General features: G+C 40.5%; 1 protein-coding gene across 1 annotated transcript in view; it reads left to right on the top strand.

Moving 5' to 3' along the window:
- Positions 1 to 20,821, top strand: part of rbbp8 (retinoblastoma binding protein 8) — a 32,853-nt gene extending 12,032 nt beyond the window's left edge. The window contains exons 3-19 of the mRNA XM_067251525.1: positions 10,914 to 10,956; positions 14,792 to 14,887; positions 15,475 to 15,587; positions 16,117 to 16,189; positions 16,499 to 16,659; positions 17,619 to 17,714; positions 17,799 to 17,881; positions 18,077 to 18,153; positions 18,413 to 18,533; positions 18,912 to 18,999; positions 19,237 to 19,325; positions 19,444 to 19,549; positions 19,685 to 19,810; positions 19,912 to 19,966; positions 20,292 to 20,379; positions 20,460 to 20,601; positions 20,721 to 20,821. Of these exons, the coding sequence (XP_067107626.1) occupies positions 10,914 to 10,956; positions 14,792 to 14,887; positions 15,475 to 15,587; positions 16,117 to 16,189; positions 16,499 to 16,659; positions 17,619 to 17,714; positions 17,799 to 17,881; positions 18,077 to 18,153; positions 18,413 to 18,533; positions 18,912 to 18,999; positions 19,237 to 19,325; positions 19,444 to 19,549; positions 19,685 to 19,810; positions 19,912 to 19,966; positions 20,292 to 20,379; positions 20,460 to 20,601; positions 20,721 to 20,821 (1,658 nt within the window). The remainder of the gene's footprint in view (positions 1 to 10,913; positions 10,957 to 14,791; positions 14,888 to 15,474; positions 15,588 to 16,116; positions 16,190 to 16,498; positions 16,660 to 17,618; positions 17,715 to 17,798; positions 17,882 to 18,076; positions 18,154 to 18,412; positions 18,534 to 18,911; positions 19,000 to 19,236; positions 19,326 to 19,443; positions 19,550 to 19,684; positions 19,811 to 19,911; positions 19,967 to 20,291; positions 20,380 to 20,459; positions 20,602 to 20,720) is intronic.
- The last annotated feature ends 113 nt before the right edge of the window (positions 20,822 to 20,934 follow it).

Below are 20,934 nucleotides of genomic sequence, written 5' to 3'. Positions count from 1 at the left end.
TGGAGTTGGTCACGGTTTGGAATGAAAGGGAGAAAACAGGACAGAGTAACACGGCGGTTATCGCTCATAAAATTATACTTTTTTTTTTACAACGTAGTTAAGGGCGTGTTGCTTAGGCGGCCGCCTTAACTGCAAAGTGCTGCGGGAAACCCTGTCTATATATTTTACATGTGCACACTTAGGTTTGGTACATTTGGTATCACATTGGTACCATATTACATTTAGGTTCCCAGTCTACTTCAATTCTGCATCGTTCTGATGTTGAATGGGGATAAAAAGTAATCCCATGAAGGCCCTCAGGAGTCCACTGATCGTCTCCGATGTTAGTGTATACTTAACAATACAAGTAGATACACACATGATACAAAACTAGACGGGGACTTTACAGTAGTCAGTCAATTTTATAAAATACATTTTAAAATAACTGCTGTTAGCCAAAGTGCTGTACAATAGTGTTACGCACTACCCCCGATAGGGAGGCTACACCTCGCTGCTCAAGGACCCCCAGCAGTCAGAAAAAGACGCATGGAGTCGTGGGTGCGAGCAAAGACACAGTTTTACCGTTTACCCAAGGGGCATGTATTTAGCCACGGTAATGGTACGGAGAAGGGTCTGGATGGGTCCAAAGCAAAGAAAGTAAAATACAGCAAAGTCCACCCCCTAACCTGTCCTAAGTACCTAATGCTGGGGACACACTAAAATATTTTTTGAATCTTATAAGATCTTCAAACTGTGAGACCACAAACATGAAGACAAAAAATCCTAGATATAACTGTTTTGCTCCTATAGCGTGTGGTGTGCCATGCTGTGACAAAGACAGCACACCATACACAAACAGATTTTCAATCAGTGTCCCGACTGAACCCAGGAAATCTGCAAAATCTCTCGAGATTTAATATTAAGCATGGCGGACGATATGCAGGAAGAAATTGCGATGATGGTGTTTGGAATGATTTTCACATAAAAATCATGGGAAAAAAAGAAAAGGGTTTGCTGTTGCCACAAATCGATTCCATTTAACTTTGTGCTGCGCCGTGACTGCGTTTGTTATGCTTCCATCTTCTCTCAGCTTGCTTTATGATTGGATATTGTTTAGTTTCACGTGATAATTTCTGTTTTTTCCTCGAGTTCCCCCCACACATCAGGATGTTGAATATTTACGATTCGCAATCGGGTCGGCTCCAACGTTCTTCCGAGCAGGTTCGGTCACTCTTAACACCTCACACCAAGGGAACATCTCATAAGAATCTGTAGAACCATCAAGATTATCAGGACATTACCTAGGATTGTCGGAAGGGGGGAAATCGGCCCCATTATCCTGTGGCTTGTCCCCAGCATAACATCAAATACTGACTAACTGGTGCTCGAACAAAATGCCCTCACCAAAATACAGGGGGTGGTCCGCCCATATCTAACCGTATGTGTTTAGACAAGGAAGTTACCCTACGGGTGATGTAAGCCCAGGGCGTCTTGCCTAATACTCAAGGTGCTTCCCCTCCTCCCTGGGAAGACAAAGAAATAAGATTAACAACGAAATATAATAAACAATAGTCAAGTTACAATACAACACAAAACAATCACAAACAACAGGTCTAACAGGCTGTCAAAATGTCACAAAACCAAAACCCTCCAAGACAGAGCAACCAAACAGAGACATCAGAAAGCCCTCGAACGAAATAAACAGTGGCACAGATATACAGCTGAAGGGATGATGGGATTGGATGATGGAAACAGAAACCAGCTGGACATAACAGGAGGGAGGAGTCATTGATGAGGGTGATTGGTGTCACCTTTACAGAAAAACACAGAGCCAAAACAAACACACACAGAACACATGACAGGACCAAGGGGGTGGTCCATCAACGTCGATTAAGGAAAAGCTAGACTTATCTCGCCAAGTCTCACTTACTTTAGCGAGAGTTCCGTTCCATTAAGGTGGCTTATTTTAGTTCTAGCTACGTAACCAAGGTAACTTATACTTCGGAACTAGCCTGATCCGTGTCAGGCTAAAAGTCAAGCTAAACTAAAATGTGTTGCAAATTATTTCAAACAGGCGGAAACAGAATCTCAAAAGACAGTTCCGTCGAGTAAATTCCTGCGCGCAAACCACTTTAGTCCGTGTTCGGAAATGTAAATTCAGACTTTTTGAAGTGCAGACATTAATGATTTAGCTACATTTAGATTTAGATTCATCTCCAAAAAATATATTAATTTAAATAAACAAGTTAAGAAATAATGTCACTTTTGTTTTCAAAAGCCATTGGTTAATTGACATAAAATAAGGACTTAGAAACTAAGCAGAGCGTCTAGACAAGTTACAATCAATTATGGCGTATCCGTTCTTTGACAACCCTGTGGTGGATGAAGGTGCTCAGATTATACAAAGAGCGTTTATCCCACCAGCCCCAAGGGTCTTCAGAGACAGAAGTAATGGTTTCCTGACCAGTATCTGTGGAAGAAGTATAGGTTCAGCAGGCCCAGCATAGATAAATCTAATTGTCATTCTTAAAAAAACAAAAACAAAACATAAATAGATATAAAAATACATAAATATATATATATAAATATATGTGTGTATATATATGTGTATATATATATATATATATGTATTTTTATATGTATTTAACCCTAACCCTAACCCTATATACATATATATATATATATATGTATATATATATGTATATATATGTGTATATATATATGTATATATATGTATATATATATGTGTGTATATATATATATATATATATATATATATATATATATATATATGAAATAACACTTTAGCAACTCTTAAGGATGGCAATGAACACATAAGAGCAGCCTACCATCCTTTGTAAAAAGTAATAGAAAGGAGAGTAGACTAATAGTGAAAAGGAGGGTAGTAGACTGCAGTCTATGTAGGTAGGCCTAGACTATGTAGTCTGCTGGAATCACACACAAGGAAGCAAACCCACTGTAGCCAAGCCTTGACACTGTTCAGTCTGTCTGCATCTGTCTATGTCTTTGCATGTGGGACATTCTTGAACGGGCAACTATGCCAGGAAATATGAAGGGTATACCTTGCTCCAAAGCAGTACCTGAATATTATCATCAGTTTTTCAGGTAATCTTGAAACACAAAGAATCAAGGAGGACTTTTTATTCAATTGTATAAAGTATTTTCATTGTTTAAAGTAGCCTATATGTTGACAAGCCTGTATATTACCTCTCCTCTGGCTTCCCCAATATTATAGGTGCAATATACTGTCCCCATGGGTGTATCCAGGCCCATTGGAAGACTCAGGGGGTGACTGCCTGGTGCCCCCATGGTTGAAAGTGTTTCTAAAATGCCCAGAGTGGCAAAAATTAGACCAAGTGCCCTACTGTCTGCCAATCAATCAATGGCCTAAATTGGACTGTTCCCATGCCCTTACTTCCAATGGAAAAAGGTGCTGTTATGAACTGCCCTTTATGCTGCCCCTACATGTGTCCCAAATGTTGCCCTTTCCAAAGAAGACAATTAGATTCTGTGCCCAACAGTCTCCCCTAATGTTCCCAGTAGGGCATGCTTTCCCAAAGTGAGGCTGTGACAACACTTGGTACAGCCACAGTCTGTCACTGTCCAAGCCCCCTCTGGATCTGTGGAGGCAGACTATGTTAATTGGAAATACTTGTAATATAATAATGATAGTCATGCTGAGCAATTTTAAATGACTGTTCTGCCAAACAAAGTGTGCAGTTTGGGTCACCTTCTGATCTAAAAAGTCAGTGCTGGATCTGTGCAATACTAGTCATTTCAGTGAATCCCCATTTAAGTCATGGTTATCTTTCCCTTTTATCTTAAAGCTCAGCATTTAGCCTATCAGTTAATAAATGTGTGTGGCAAAGTTATTTTGAAGTAATTTTTTATTTTGTTCAAGATGTGAAGACAAAAACATTATTAGCCCAAATCAAGTGCAATTAACCATGGCCTTCTTCAGTTTTTTTAATTTTATCCTACAATTTTCAATTGCTGCCACGTTCTTTTTTGGGCTATTATTCTCAATCTCCTGTTGAGAATATCGACCATAGGCTAGCCTGTCAGAACGGTTTCAGACAGCTCATCAAATTACGCTAATTATCAGTAGGCCTAAATGCATATATATATATATATATATATATATGTTAAGTAGATTTGGTAGGTCTACAATTTACGCATTTTAACGGTCGTAATGGTTTGACAAGTTGTCTCCCTTGTCATGTTAATTGCGGCAACATTGCCCTTTTTGGAAACAAAAAAATTCAAACAATCAATTTACGCTGCTGGAACGACACACCTCTGCTGCTTTACACAATACTTTTTGCGACATACCTCCTTTTTTCGACGATCGCCTGATCTGGGCTGCACAGTCTAAGCTTATTGAGGTCTTGCTTGAATTAGCGTTGCCTGTTAGTGGAACGGAACGTTAGTGGAACGGCTTGAGGCTTAAGTCTAAGTTGACGTTTACCCAAGTGAGACTTATTCGTGTTAGCGCGACTTGCGTTAGCGACGTTGATGGAACACCCCCCTGGGGACGTAACAATAGCGAATAATTAAAAACACATTGTAAGACACAAAACACAATCGCAGACAATGCACTTACCTACTTACTGCACCTACCTATGGCCATATGCAACAATAAATAAATGAGTTTTAAGAAGAGATCATGTTGATGCAGTTTTTATAATGAGTGGCAAATTATTCCAGAGCTGTGGAGCAGCCGCTGAGAAGGCTCGATCTCTCTTTAGTTTGAGACGTGTCCTTGGAACAGTCAACTGTAGACTACTGGTTGATCGAAGGTCTTGTGATGTATTTTTTTAGAGTGAAAGAAGATCAGAAATATATGGAGGAGCAAAGCAATGCAGACCCTTATAAACAAATAATAATAACTTAAACTGAATACGGTATGTGACTGGGAGCCAGTGTAGAGTGCTCAGGACTGGTGAAATATGTTCTCTCTCCTTTATTCCAGTCAATAGTCCTGAGCACTATAGACTCTAGGAGCAGCATTTTGCATTTTTCTACATCCAGCTGGAGATGTTACAGTAGAGATTGTGAAACGCCCAAATACAGTATATTTCAATAGTACAAATTCGACGAAATAAAAGCATGTATTACAGGTATCTTTGGATGATAAAAATGAATTCATTTTAGCTATATTCTTTAGTTGATGGAAACAGCTTCTGACAACAGCATTGAACTGTTTATCAAAAGTCAAAGCAGAATCAAACACCTACATTTCTAGCATGTGTATGAAAGTTCCCAGATAGATGTCCTAGTTTACTGGCAACAATCTCTGTAGAAGCAGAGGGGCCAAAGATTAAGACTTCCGTCTTTCTTCATTTAACTGAAGAAAGTTGGCTGACATCCAATGTGTAACACCTCTCAAACAATTCAACAAACACTGTAGACTTGAAACATCCTTTGGATGTAAGGGAACATAACACTGAGTATCATCTGCATAACAGTGATACAAGACATTATATTTCCCCCCAAAAATATACAGAGAGAGCATGTATAAAGAAAATAAAACAGGACCCAGAATTGAGCCCTGTGGAACCCCATACAGAACTGGTGCATAAGACGATGAATAGTTGCCAATCTCCACTGAAAAGGTGCAATCCTTTAAGTAAGAAAAAAAACCATTTAAAGCGCGACCTTGGATCCCAATATGCTCTTAGGAGTAGCATATGCAGTTTTACTGACGGCTATGAATAAAATGGATCATTTAAAGGTCCCATGACATGAAATGTTCACTTTAGGAGGTTATCTAACATTAATGAGTTCCCCTAGCCTGCCTTTGGTCCCCAGTGGCTAGAAATTTCGATAGGTGTAAACCAAGCCCTCGGTATTCTTCTCCGACTTTGAAAAAATGAAAGCTGAAACGCTCAGTTTTGAAAATGCTGGTTTTATGATGTCATTAGAGCGACGGTAACCTCCCCTTTCTCTGCTTTGCCCGCACATAGAATTTGGCCCACCAATGAGAATGAGCTACGAACATGCGAGCGTAATATTGGTTTTCCTCGAGACATCATGGCTTGCAAACGACCGAAGCATGGCAGTTAGCCCAGCCTCTTTCTTCCTCATAGCATTTAAGCTACAGACACAGAAATGGCACGTCCTGAGGAAAGCTCATTGTTGGACTGCTCGTAATGGCTGTAATTTTGCACCAAGGCTGAATTTCGGGATGGGATCTTTAAACTGAACTATGATTTTATATACTATTCTATTATTACACTTGTTAAAGATACCCAATCACAGTTTTAGAAGCAAAGTGGGGACTGACTCCATGTGCAAACCTTCCAAAACTGTTTGCATTGTCACTGTATACTGTATAATTCGGTAATACTTATTGAATGCACTGTAGGTGGACAGATGAAAATGAAACACTAGCATTGTGTGGCCATCATATGACCGCTAACTTTTCTGAAAAGAAAGTTTCCAAAATTGAGTAAAAACGATATCCTCATCTTGAGGGTCTTGGCTATGACAATATGAAACTGAAAATGTTTAGTTTGAGACCTTTTTGAGTGTGCTCACGCCTTCAGTGAGCACAACCATTGTTCTCTCACATATATATTATTATTATTTATTTTCCCACCCATAAGGATCTGTCAATATTTGGACTACATAGACAACGTTGATGTCAAAAGTTTCGTCTTGCTAGCGATTGAGTTGCTTGTATTTTTATTTACGTTCCGTTGCATGGTTTAAGTTGAAATTACGTTTTTGTGGCAAAAAGTGCCTTCAGTCAACAAAGGGTACTCAGTGCTAGCCTACGTCACAACATCAGCACACGTTAGCAACGACGCATGGATACAACGTGATAGAGACGTTCTAGCATGCAAGTTTGAGCTGGAGCTTGGATTGAGTGAAAAATGCCACCCCAAAAAATTCCCATCCATTGGGCTTTGCTGAGAAAGCGATTTCAAGTGGAACTGCAATCTCGGATTTTTGATTTAGGTTGTGAAAGTCTTTGTAATTTGAGCTAGTGCGGGTCGCCCAAGAGACCCGCACTAGTCCAGGGGTGTCAAACTCAATCCCACGGGGGGCCGAAACTCAAAGGACACTTTAGGTCGCAGGCCGAACCGGATAAACATTTATTGAACAGACTAAAACTAAACGTTTTTTGAACATTAATGAATCGAAACAGGCAAAATACAATATCATTCCCCAACAAAAATATCTCCTGTCAAAATTACACAAATTCAAAATATGAACATGCTGGGAAAAAATCTGAAAATATAAGATGCTTGGCATCTTTTCTTGGCAACAAGGTTGTTTATGTTTGGGGTTAGGTTCTGTGTTGTGGAGATTCTCAGGATGGACTGCAGGTGTTCATCAGTGAAACGATTCCTGTGAGATGTTTTGTTAATTTTCATCACAGAGAACAGCTGCTCACACAGGTATGTGCTGCCAAACATGCACAGTGTTGACGGAGCTGGGGCATTGCTTCAGGAATGAAGCGAAGGAACTCGGCGGGCCCCACAGTGTCGTACTTTGCCTTTAGTTCCCCGTTACACTGCAGCTCTGTCAGCTCCATCTGCACAGGTGCAGTTTCAACGTTGACGGCAAATGGGTTGCGAAGCAGCTCAAAATTACTTTTCTGTGCTTCAAAGTCACCAAAGCGCCGTGCGAAGTGCGCTCAGTTTATCAGCAAAGTGGGCATTTGGGAACACCGTGGCGCTAACTTGGTTCAACATGACTTGGCAAAAGGGAAAGTGAGACAAGTTGCATTGGTGCATTTGTGTCTCCCATAAGCGCAGCTTCATTTGAAATGCCTTCACTGCATCATACACATCAGTGATCATGCGCTCCCGTCCCTGGAGCTGAAGGTTTAAGACGTTGAGATGCGTAGTAATGTCAGCCAGAAACGCCAACTCACATTTCCACTTTTCATCCCGCAGAACTGTGGAGTCTTTTCCTTTACTGACAGATTTCCTCGCCCAGCGCAAAAAGTCTATTGAGAACTTTTCCCCGGCTTAGCCACCTCGCCGCTGTATGATAAGGCATGTCGGCAAACTCTGAATCTATTTCCCGCAGAAAAGACTTGGCGGTGATTTAAACCTTGGGCTCTGATGAAGTTTACAGTTTGCGTTAGTGTTCATCACATGATCCATTTTTAGGACTTTACCACTCAGTGCTTCTTGGTGTATGATGCAGTGATATGCTGTCAACTCACGAGCACAGATCTCCTCCCGCATCTTGAAGCGCATCCTTCCCACTAGTCCAAGTTTGTCCCAAGGCATTTTCATGTCGGTTACACTTTGACAAACATTTTCATAGATGTCTTTTCCTTTTGTTGTCCCGTGTATCGATCTAATGTCCAATATTTCCTCTGTAACGCACAACCTGGAGTCCACTCCACGGATGAAGATGGCCAGCTGTGCAGTTTCGGTCGTGTCAGTACTTTCTTCCACAGCAAGGGAGTATGCAACAAAGTCTTTCCCTATTTCAATCAACTGTGTTTTCAAATCAGTGGCCATCTCACAAACCCGATCAGCAACTGTATTTCTGCTAAGGCTTACATTTGCAAACACCTGCTTTTTATCTGGACACATGACGTCGCACACTTTAATCATGCAGCTCTTCAGAAACTCTCCCTCGGTAAATGGCCTGGCTGATTTGGCTATCTCCTCTGCCACAATAAAACTTGCTTTTACAGCAGCTTCACTTTTTGATTTCGCTTTGGTGAAAAACGTCTGCTGAGATGTCAGGTTCCTCTTCAACTCCTCTACCTCCTCTAGCTTCTGCTCTGCATCCAGGTTTTTTAACTTGTCCTGATATTTTGTTTCATAGTGCCTTCTTAGATTATACTCCTTAATTACAGCCACATCACCTCCTCAAATGAGACACAGGGGTTTACCGGCAATTTCAGTAAACGTATATTCATTCTCCCACTGGTTTTGAAAGGCTCCGTTTTCAGAATCAACTTTTCTCTTGGCCATTGTTAGGGGCTAGCTTTGATTTTAAATTAGGGTCGTTGACACGCAAATGATCGCAGGTAGCCTATTCGATAAGGCAGCTGTTGTGCTACATTATGGGATTTGTAGTTTGTGTGTTATTGGTCCTTCACATTAGCCTGGCTCTGCCCTCCTACGTACTTCCGCTCAATTTTGATTTTGCTTCTGTACTAGGTCTGGCCATGAGGTACGTAAGTCAGATGTCTCCGGTAGATTTTCTACCTGGTTGAGAACGATGACGTTGATGTTGTGCGCTAGTTTGTGTTGTGTTGTCCGTTGTGGCAACACTGCCGAATATCTATAAACTAAAGCCGGAGCAAGAACAAGTTTTGCTGAGTTTTGTTGTTGGCCATGATGTTGTGGCCCTCCTCCCCACGGGGTTCGGGAACAGTTTGGTTTTCCAGCTACGGCAGCTAGCTCTGTTACAGTAGTGGTGAAGGAATTGGCTAAGGCGAACACTAGCGATTGGTTATGGCAGATCAGAGTGGCTCTGGGCAGATCCAATAGTTTTAAACTTCAACAGAGTACCCGCCTACAAGGAAGTCAACGCTTGTCAATGGAGCGAGGCCAGACTCTCTGTAAAAATGAAATGTACGAGTCTGGTTAGGACCAGGCTAGCTTCATATAGCCGGGCGATTTAAAAAAAGATATATATATAAAATTATCTTGCGGGCCGGATATAATTGTACGCCGTGCCGGATGTGGCCCGCGGGCCTTGTGTTTGACACCTATGGCCTAGTCTTAGGCGGCAGTATTTATTATATTATTATATTATTATTTATTATAAATTTCATAAATTATTTTCATAATTTATGAAAATACTACTATAACCCTTTAGTAATCAAAATGACTAATTTTATAGTTCGGTCAATTCTACACCAAAAAACAGAAGGATGGCAATGTTATGACGATATCACTATTGTGAAGACTGGCAGGTGGTAAGATTTTAATGTAGGTTGCTGTAAATATTTGTTTGCTACGTGAGAGCCCCGTCAGCCTCCATTGACGATTGCGGCAGCTGTTGTCGATCTGCGTCTGAGTATTTTCTTAATTTTGTACCAGGGTCAATTCTACACCAAAAATCATAAGGAGGGCAGTGTTTTAAAGATATGGCAATTGCAAAGACAGCCAGTGGGTCAGTATATTTTTGTGATTTGTGTAAAACTTGGAATTTGAGTGAAACCGCGTCTTGTTTTGACGTTAGCCTCAGACAACTTTGTCAAAAGAAACATTCAAATTTCCAGCGCTGTCAAACAATCAGTGACGTGTGGCTAGCAACAGCAGCTAGCTTGCCTCTAGCAAACTTCTTTTGAATTAGCAATTTTCCCCTAAATTAATGTCAAACGTATTTACGTTTTGGGGGGCATATTTTCAGTTAGCAGACGGTACTGTTTGAATCGCGATTCCATCTGAAATACTGCCAGTGACAACGTTGTTACAGTAGCTTGTTTCAAAGGGGGTTCACTTGTTTCAAAGGGGGTTCGCTTGTTTCAAAGGGGGTTCGCTTGTTTCAAAGGGGGTTCGCTTGTTTCAAAGGGGGTTCGCTTGTTTCAAAGGGGGTTCGCTTGTTTCAAAGGGGGTTCTTCATGAATGATGCAATATGAGTAGGGTAAATGATTGAAAATATCACTAGAAGGGAAAAACTTAAGGGGACGGACCCACCTGCAACCGACACAAGCAAGCACACCCTACAATTTCCCCAGAAATTGTACCCTCTCTAGTTTGTAATTGAGATACAAAACAGATGATCACTGATGCAGCATACTGCAGCTACATGCTCACTCAGACAATCCTTCCATACAGTTAATTTATGAGACACGCAACTCAGACCAGAAGTTCCAAAACCACAAATAAAATTTTGGTTTGAAGTGTCTTTCAGGGGTCCAATATTGTTATTGTGTTGAGCTTCTGTATTCCTTCATTAATATATGTCCTCGTGTGTTTCTTTAGGATTACAAGAAAAAGTGAACCACCTGAAAAAGAAGCGATGTTTGTAAGTACATTTTGGTTAACTTGACCGATTATGCTTTTATTATACTACACACTTTTTGTAATACTTACTTGTAAAGGGAGTCAGGTGGCTGAGCGGTTAGGAAAGCAGCCTAGTAATCTGAAGGTTGCCAGTTCGAGTCCCTAACCCTAATGATGTTGTGTCCTTGGGCAAGGCACTTCACCCTACTTGCCTCGGGGAGAATGTCCCTGTACTTACTGTAAGTCGCTCTGGATAAGAGCGTCTGCTAAATGACTAAATGTATATATTAAGTAGGTCTGTCCCCACTCAGTCGACTAGTCGATTTTCTGGTCGATATGCTCTCGGTCGACTAAGATTTTTTTTAGCTGAGCTGCCTTATGGCAGAGTAGTGGTATTTATCCGTTTAGAGGTAAACGGGTGGGGTCCGCGCAGTCTGCCCGGGGGATTCAACTCGGCGGGTCAGGGTCGGCCGTTCCAGTGTGTGGGGATCCCCTCGTGGGACCCCTCCCCGGTCGGGCTCGGCCCCCGCCGGGCGCATTTCCCTCGTTGGTGGTGCGCTGCGACCGGCTCTGGGTCGGCTTGGAAGGGCTGGGGGAAAAGGTGGCAGACAAATAAAGCAAATCAAAAAATATATAATGTAAAATAAATGGTGTTACTGTTTTCCCTTTTGTTAATCTGCGCTTTGTTTTGGGGGTTTTTGCACACGGCACAAGCACAATTGGCTGCCGAACTTCAAACTCTGCCAAAGCCTACTTTGCCATTTTGCCAAATAACATCGACAAAGAAATCTGTGGTATGGCAGCATTTCATTAAAGTACATTTACAAAGTACCGGGCGACTAAAACGTTGAATGCAAACTCTGCCAACAACGGTTTATTTTTCATAGTTCGACGTCGAATATGATGCAGCCTACCACCTGAAAACCGTAAATTGGCCTAGCCCTACTTCGCTCATGCTAACGCGCTGGGTTGAAAAATGAATATGCCTATTATAAGAATCAGATCCAAATCGAATGACCTTATCTTCTCCGGCCAAAACAACTAAATCTTTCTCTGTTGCACCGTTCCCCACTCTGCTTCTAAGTTCGCATGCTGCACTTTTTCAGGCAGTGATCATCCCGCTCGGAGGATTTGCATGTTAAACAAACAATATTTTTAATTTGTAGTACGTTGTAAGAGATACTAAATACCATCGGCATTTGGTTACAACAGGACTGGTGATACGAGTCTTATTATTAGTAGGCATTAGCCAGTGGCGGAACTAGAGTTTTATACATGGGGTGGCCAAGGCTACTTCAGGGGGTCCATAGTCCAGAGTCTTGGGTCACTGTTTTCATTGATATATACAGTGTAATCTGGGTCTATAAGTGCTGGAACATCCAAAATATGTTTGGGAAAAAAAGCTCAAGCACCAGGGACTTATAATGGCATTTCTGTGTTACAGAAAAAACACAGTGCATAATTTATTTACAAAACAAAGTGAATTTACACACCCCAAAAAACACTGCAATTTGACTTGACAGGTAGCAGAAATCAAGCAGAAATGGACTTGAAAAATATAAATAACTTGGTGCCCAAAAACATTACAAATTGACAGTATAATATTTATGTTCATATATATATCATGTTAACTAATAGCAAAGAAAAGTTTGGGAATTGGCCTAAACAAGACCACATTAAATCTGTGTGATAAGAAACCCTTTGGATGTATAATTTTTGAATGTCAGTGTACAAGCTAGTACACAATGCAGGTATTATTTATTATACCTACTAACACAGATGTAAACACAATGTTTGGCTAAATTGGGAACCGATCTCTCGTCTATCTGATTACCATATTTTTCGGAAAATAAGCCGCATTGTGTTCGTGTATAAGGCGCACCCCCCCAGAATGAGCACTTTGTGTTTGTAAATAGGAGTATAAACCACACTGCAATATAAGATGCACTTTGAAAGCAAACAACGTTACCATTGCGCCGGTTAACGTTGAGCGGACCACTGCTCTCGATTGATTACTTGCCATCTAACTAGACAAAATTCCCAATCAGGGTGAACACTCAAATGATATAAAGATCATAGCATTACACATTTCAAAACGGAACGAACACAACTATATAACTCCAAACAATGCTTATTTAACTAAGCTAATGCCCTTAACTTCGAAGGTTTTCAGCTTGCCGCAGGGCATTCTGCGTACCAAGAGCAATGCACGAGTATAGGCGATCTACAGCATTGTGTAACACACTTTGGTTGTGGATAGTATGTCCAGAAATAAAGCCACGTCACTCATTTAGTGGCAGAATCCATTGTTATGTCTAGAAAATTATTTTAGATATAGTATAAGTTTAGCTAACTTGCAAATCCAGAGGATAACCTACTGTAGCAGACCTTTCTGTGACAACGGACAAGGGTGTTTTGTCCCTCGGGAGTTGCCGTAGGCTTGATGCTGAACGCATTTGTGAAATCAGTGAGGGCTGTTCGGATAGCGATGGCAAGAAGAGCAGTGATAAAATACAAGTTATGAAAAGAGATCGCGTCCGTGTCTTATTGTCCACACGATCATATACAATTAGATCTAAAACACTTACAAAGAGCTCGGTTACACTACCAAAGTTGAATGAGTAATGTTGTTAGCGATGCTAGCGTCATTTTGCTAGAGCTAGCTAGTCTATAACATTTCACTGGGTCTTGCAGCTGTTTGATTAACTGAAATTATTATGAAATGTTATGTTCTACTAGCCATTTGCCTACTTTAGGAAGTCACTGTATTTTCAAGCCCTGATAGTGTAAATGAGACAACACAGTAGCCTAAATAATTCCTCTTTCAAGTAATAAGCCCCCGTTCAAGTGTTGAGCATTAAATTAGCTGCACGGTCTATAGAGATCTTGAGACAAAGCCACTTTTTTGTTCTAAAAAATTATTATAATTATAAACTGCTTCGAAATATAAGCCGCACACGCACAAGAAAACTGTAAAATCGGAGTACAAGCCTACTGACTGTCTCAGTTTGTCTGTTATTGGACAACTTGCATAGCTACTGCTATTCGTAAAAAATTTTCAGGAAACATAAACCCAATGCAAACCTTAAAACTTACTTAAAATATTATGCCTTTTTCAATCGCGAAAAGAGCTTTTGGAGCTGTGGAAATATTCAATATTCTGCTGTCTGTTCTTCTTATTCTTCTGTATCTCGCAACAAACGTCTCTCTTCGATTTGAATAATGCACCGCAACGCAGCAAAATTAATGCTTCTTTCAACAAGAGGTCAAATAAGATGTCAGTCAGGATCAAATTTCCAGTAGCGAATTACATTTTGGGGTGGCACCCGGGGTGGCCAGTGCCACTCCGGACACCCCTCTGGCTCCGCTACTGCTATTAGCGGCCAAATCTGCAACGTCCAGCAGCCATTGAGTCAGATCGGGAATATGTTTGTACTTTTTTTTTCTTTGGGTGAAAAAAAAAAAAAGTGTTTCAAATTTTGATAAGTCGATTTTCAGACGCTTTAGTCGAGTCTTGGTCGACCAAAGTAAATCTTAGTCGGGACAGCCCTAATATTAACTACCTGTTTCAGTAAAACACACAAATGACTTTAAGGGCACTGTCATCCTGGGATGGGCAGACTAGTTCAAGTACTCAATGTTCTTTTGTGTTTTTGATTTGGAATATTCGGATATTGATAAAAGATGCAGAAAGTGTATGACTGTGTTTCAAAATATAAACAAAACATTTATAAAGTACTTGTCATTCTGCAAATGTTCCCCGGATCAAACAGTTGCCAGAGCAGGGCAATACATACATCTTTCTATTTAGCTAGATGTGTTGAAAATGTTTTTGAATGCTTGTGTTTAATTCCTAGAGATGCCCAGAAACTAGAAGGCTTGTTCAAGCAGAACCAGCATCTGCAGGGGGAGAACAAGGTCTTGCAAGATACAGTCACTGTTTTGGAGCAAAGGTTGGAGTCTTTAAAGTTATGTCTTTCTATCGTATCTTAATAGCACACTTCTAACCACAAAGAGGGAAAATGCAATGGGCATTAGGAGTTTTCATGCCAACTCAGCTACCTTTTCTGAAGCCTCCATGAAGTTTATCATAGGAGTATTTTAGGGAAGTGTTGGAAGCACAGTGGTATTTCAAGTTACATATAGAAATGGAGACTAAACAAAATTTATTTTACATGTAAATGTTATTGTTTGGTTCATCTTACAATAGTAGGTATACTTTATTAATACAGGAAATGTGCTTTCCATACTGTCACCAAAAACCCTGAACTGATTTATTTCAGCAGTGTTAAGTAAGCACCACTGATTTCATCTCAGGGTCAAACACCATATCTTCACCTGGAGGATAATTTTTTTATTGATTTTTGCTATACATAATTCCAGATAATATATAGAACAAGACTACTATGAATAAGTAATGGAAGTTAAAAACAACTTTCCCATTCTCTCTGCTGGTAGGGATATAGCAGTCTGCTGGTAGGGAGTCAGCCCTCTGGTAGTAGGGATATAGCATATATGTTCCTCCTGTGTCTCTCCTCAGATTACGTATTGGAAATTGTGACAGCTGTACAGTTACAGATGAACACATGAGAACGAAGCAAGTGAAGGCTGAGGATGATAGTAAGCAGAGCCTGCAAGTCATTGCTAAACTCAGTGAGTATGTTCTTACACATATGTACATGTTTGAAAGATCTAATCTCAAACTTCTGTAATAACTACTACACCTAAAGTAGCTTATCAGAGATTCTATACATTTAATACTTAGTAATATTTCATATTAAGTTGTCTTGCAAGACATACATTTTTTGTCCTAATATTAAAGTCTATTCAGTGGATTTTCTAACTCTAAATAACTACATTCACACCAACTTCTTAATATCTGTGTTCCTAAAGCTCAGAAGGTTGGTATCACTGTCAGCTTACCTTCTTTCTCATCCACACTTGTCTGAAAGGTTCACTCATTGCATGCACTGGCACAATACATCCTTTATCTTTTCATCACTGGGTTTGGGAGGTCACTTCTGCGTCCTTTTACAGTGTTAGGCTGAATGTTCATTTTCATCATCAACCCAAATGTTAATACATCTGTAGTACCTCTTTGGAAGGTGGCAAGTTTTCCACCATACAATCTTAGTTAAGATTCTACTTCCTTGTGTCTTGCACTACATCCTGATTCCCCCAGTGGCAGAAAGGGACAGCCTGCAGGAAGACAACAGAAAGCTAAACATGGAGCTTGATAGACTGAAGGAAACTTGGTGAGTTGCTTTCACACCTAGTTAGGCCAGGTCTTTGTGTCCCATGATAGTGACGGGCTGGGGTGGTCAGTAACACCTGGTTGGCAGTTCAGAAAGCACTGGAATGTACATTTTATTAGTTTTGATGACTAAAATCAAAATAATTTACTACATTGTTCCCATATTATCCATAATATGTGTATTGTAGGGGTTTAATGAATGTTTATGTAGAGATGTAGTTAATAATATGTAGTGTGAAAGAAAAATAAAAGAAGTTCCATTGAATTGGGCTGCCGGACTGGGAGGTGCTTACAGTGACACTGTTTTCAGCTGGTCTGGAGAGCAGGAGGAGGTAATCCCAGATTCACCACTGAAGCACATCTGTCTGGCAGCGGTCAACAAGAGGAAGAGGAGGAACGAGGCACTTGTCCACTATGAAAAGCCTGTGTCTCTCACGCAGAGTTTAGCTATCGATGGTCTGTTCAATACCGGTACGAACACACAAATATTTAACACTGAGCTTGAGAGTCAATGACAGCACTGCAAAAATAGAAATGCGTATATTCTGTCAGACTGTATGGATGTTGACAAACTCCCATTAATTTTCAAAAACTGAAACCTACAGCTCTAGAAAAAATGCCCAGCAAGATGAATGAAAGTCAATGAAACTTTAATATTTTATTCATGATTTCATGTTACAAAGTGAATCAATATGCAGTCAACTTGGTACCACATAAGTGAGCGAAGCCTAGTTCAGACATGGCACTTGGGTAGCACGCGTCATTCCACTCATTAACCACCTGTGTTAGCCTGCTTCAAGCCCATTGGGCCACGTCCGATAAGTACAATATAATGCAGCACGGATACTGGTACACTCACTTCCGGTTGTTGTATTAGCTGTGTTGTCGCTGCCCTCCATCATTCCCATCTCCCCCGTGTTGACGGATCCTATCCAGGGGTTTTCTGAAATGCCAAGTGACCTGCCCAGTGTACTGTGTGGCATCGCTTCTTACCCATATGTCTAAGGGACTATAAAATATTGTGCCATGTCCTGCATAATGTTGTCATGATTTGACTACTCTGCCATTATGTGGTAGAAGACAACATTTTGAAAAAACCTGTAATGTGGCGTCCCGGTGACCAGATAACTGCATGGACCATATGGGCGAAGGCCTTACCACAGAGGCCTGGGTTCAAATCCAACCCTTTTCCCTGCATGTCCTCCCCTGTCTCACATTTACTGTGTCCCCTATACCTGTCCCATTAAAGCAAAACTTTCTCTAAGCAATATACTGTATATTAAAAGACAATGCCAGTAATAGCTGAACATTGTAGTAGCTAAATGGCATGTCCATTGATTGCTCTTCTAGTTATTAGTTGGTGATGCACATACAGCCTTGAGTTTTCTGCCTGAGCTCAGGTTCTACTTCACTGTATTCCTTTATTGTAGGAGCTGGGGAAGGAAGGTCTTCTCTTACATGTCTGAGCCGGAAGAAAGACCTGTTGGAGCCAGAAACATGTGAGATGGATACATCCAGAGCCCCACGTAAGGCCCAGATTCACCACAACCCCTCAATAATGGCTCACTTGTCACAATGGAACAGCAGTAATTTGATGTTCTGTGTTTCAGAGTCTAGCATACAGAGTTCTGAGTGTGCCATGGTGACAGAAACCTGCTACCTTGATTTTCCTGACAGGCTGTTACCTAACCTGGTATGTAACCACAGAGAACAACCACATCACACATATGCATGGAAACTAGTTCTTCAGTGTAATGAGAAATGGCAGTGCAAAGGTTTCCCTGGTTTGACACATGTGAATGTGTTTTCATTCAGATCAATGTTTATTTTGATAAAGAATATATTGTATGTTGTTGTTAAGGCTCCTTTCAATGTTTTCACTTCTCAGGCTGCTTTCGATCTTCAGGCCGGCTCTGAATATGCCAGAAATGGGAACTTGTGGGATGGAACCAAGAGTAACCTTCGGTAATTGTAACAGTGTCAAAAACATATTTATAATGGCAAACTAGACACAGGAATACCTTTTGAAATGTATAATATACTTTATGGAAGGTACTGTCAGCAAATGTAGCAGTAAATGGTCTGTTTAAAAAAAGATTTACATATCTATATATGTATCTTATAATTGTCTTGAATGTGCTATGGACAGTTTTTTGTGTGTCCGGAATAAAGAAATAATAATATAGCTCAATTTATCTAAAGATAACTTTTTCCTGATTGATAGGTCTCTTTCCTCATCCCCTGTCTTTGGAAAGTCTGTAGTAGCATCTGCCAACACCACTGAGGACAGGTCCCCCGCTTTCCTCCAAAGCACCATGCTCAGAAGCCCTGGCCTTCACCTAAAGGTAGCAACACCAGGCTGGCAGTATTACTTTTGTGGGATTCTTTCATATGTTTCAGCTCAGTTATGATCAGCCCAGAATCTCCAAACGGAACTCTACTATTAGGTAGTGCATGATCTCCTACAATCTTAGTCCTTATCAGAATCACTGATGTTTGACTGTGTGAAGACATTAATCTGTCACACAATAGTGCGACACTGTACTGGCAAATGATACATAGGAAATGTCTCATCACAGAATGAATGTGGTCATTCTGATTCTGTTAACCATTCTTACATAAAAAAAAAAAAAAAAAAAATATATATATATATATATACTTGAATTTGTGACAAACCAAAACTAACATTGTCCTTTTTATTATTAATCAACTGAATGATTTAGGCATTTAACATAAAGGAGTCAAACAGTAACTTGGAGGTTCCTGAGGGACCCAACCCCACTAAGAGCCCCCCGGCAAGTACCACACCTGGTTAGTGGAGGTCCAGCCCCATACTGTTCTCTCAAAAGACGCTCACTTTGAATGATTGTTTTATGTAACTCCCGTTCGCCAGTCTTGAATTTCATTTTGGTCTTGCATGCCCATTTACTCTCCAAAGATTTCCAGTTAATCAGAAGTTCAAAAGTGTAATCTACAAGCAGCGAAAAATTTGAATGAATGAATGCATGTAGTGTTGTGATCATTTAATCAAGTGTGTTGTACCTTCAGGCAAGCTCATACCAGTGGAACCAATGTGGAGCTTGGATCCTGAGCTCACACTCTCCCAGTACGACATAGACACTCCTACCACAGTGGAGGTAATGTCCTAAACTCACGCTGGAAAATCTAAATGAAAGTGTTTGGATCTTGTATAATCACTTTTTTTTAAATCAACTGCAGAGAAACACTTCCTGTTCATCCCTCTGTCATGAGCAGAGGCAGGATGGGGGGGTGGTGGATGTGGACTGCACCTTTGTAAGCCACAGCCTTCTTCTCCAGGGTCTGAGCCACAATGGTCAAGACAAGAGCAGCACAACCCATGGTACTTGGATCCCTACGGTCTACAAAGACAAGAAATGCTTCTACAGATATCATTGCACTAAGCCATTCCATGTCACCATAGGCTCACTTTATGAGTTTACCTTGTAAACAGTGTTGCATGGAACCTTTCCTTCAGAAATTGGTCAGAAGGCCAACAACAGCATGGAGGATGTTTTCGACCAAACAACCTTTGGAGAATATGAGTCATGCCCCCTGAATAAAGACTCTCACCTGGATCATCATCAAGAACTGCCAGGGGAGGGTGTGTAGCAAAACAAAAAAAAATGTACATCTTATAATTGTCTTGCATGTGTGTGACATCTATATTGACTACTATACACTCAAAACACATTCCCTCCACAGAAGCTCATAAGCCTCAAAACCGACCTGTACTTACCGACGGAGGGCATAAAGACGGGTAAACCATCTTGTCTAGTGAAAACATTCTATTCACTCCCAATCCCCATCTGAATGCCATTTCACCCTGGCGGTAACATCATATATATACTTTATTTATAACTGGAGACAACTCCACAACTGAATTGGTATTGAATCAAGCTACAGTATGTTCCAATGTAGTCTGGAATCCCCTTGGAAAACGCCGGTCTCAGTAGGACAGCCCTAAAGAAATGTGTTTCATACATGTCCTGTGATTATGATTACACAACATTTCATTAATTCATTGGGCATACGTTGTTGTCCGTTAAATTGTTTGTAATACAGCTCATAATGTAATCCTGCAGCAGCCCTATGTTTGCCCATGTGTCAGTGGTCCGCAGTAAAGAAGAGCGGAGGAAACTAAAAGGACACACCTGCAAGGAATGTGAAATAGTATGTTTACTTCCTTTCTATTCTGAAGCTTAACTGAAACCTTTTTTGCAGATATCACAATTTAGCTCAATCTCTTTCAGTACTACGCTGACCTTCCAGAGGCTGAGAAGATCAAAAAGTTGTCTGCCTGTTCACGCCATCGCTTCCACTATATTCCTCCATCCACACCAGAAAACTTTTGGGAGGTTGGCTTCCCATCTACACAAACTTGTTTAAAAAGAGGTTTGTGTTCATTTTTTTGTGAAACAAATTAGCAACACTACAAATCTGCAGACTCAGTCTGGTTTAACCTTACAGTTTTTATCCCATGTCTCTGCTTTTCTGCAACATTGTTATTCCAGGTTATTTTAAAGAAGACAATGAGCCAGAGCAGCGCATTAGAAGAAGACAACCTTATAATGCCATCTTTTCCCCAAAGGTTAAAGAGCAGAAGAACCAATGATGACTTTTGTGTCTTTATAAAAAGTTATTTCTTTTGTAAAATATAAATACTTTGTAATTTCTAAATGTTTTGTAATTGATGTTATAGTTATAATCACATGTTTTTCAATAAAA

Source organism: Osmerus mordax, chromosome 15 (genome assembly GCF_038355195.1).
Source record: "Osmerus mordax isolate fOsmMor3 chromosome 15, fOsmMor3.pri, whole genome shotgun sequence".
NCBI classification, from domain to species: domain Eukaryota; kingdom Metazoa; phylum Chordata; class Actinopteri; order Osmeriformes; family Osmeridae; genus Osmerus; species Osmerus mordax.
This window is presented reverse-complemented; position numbering and strand designations above follow the sequence as displayed.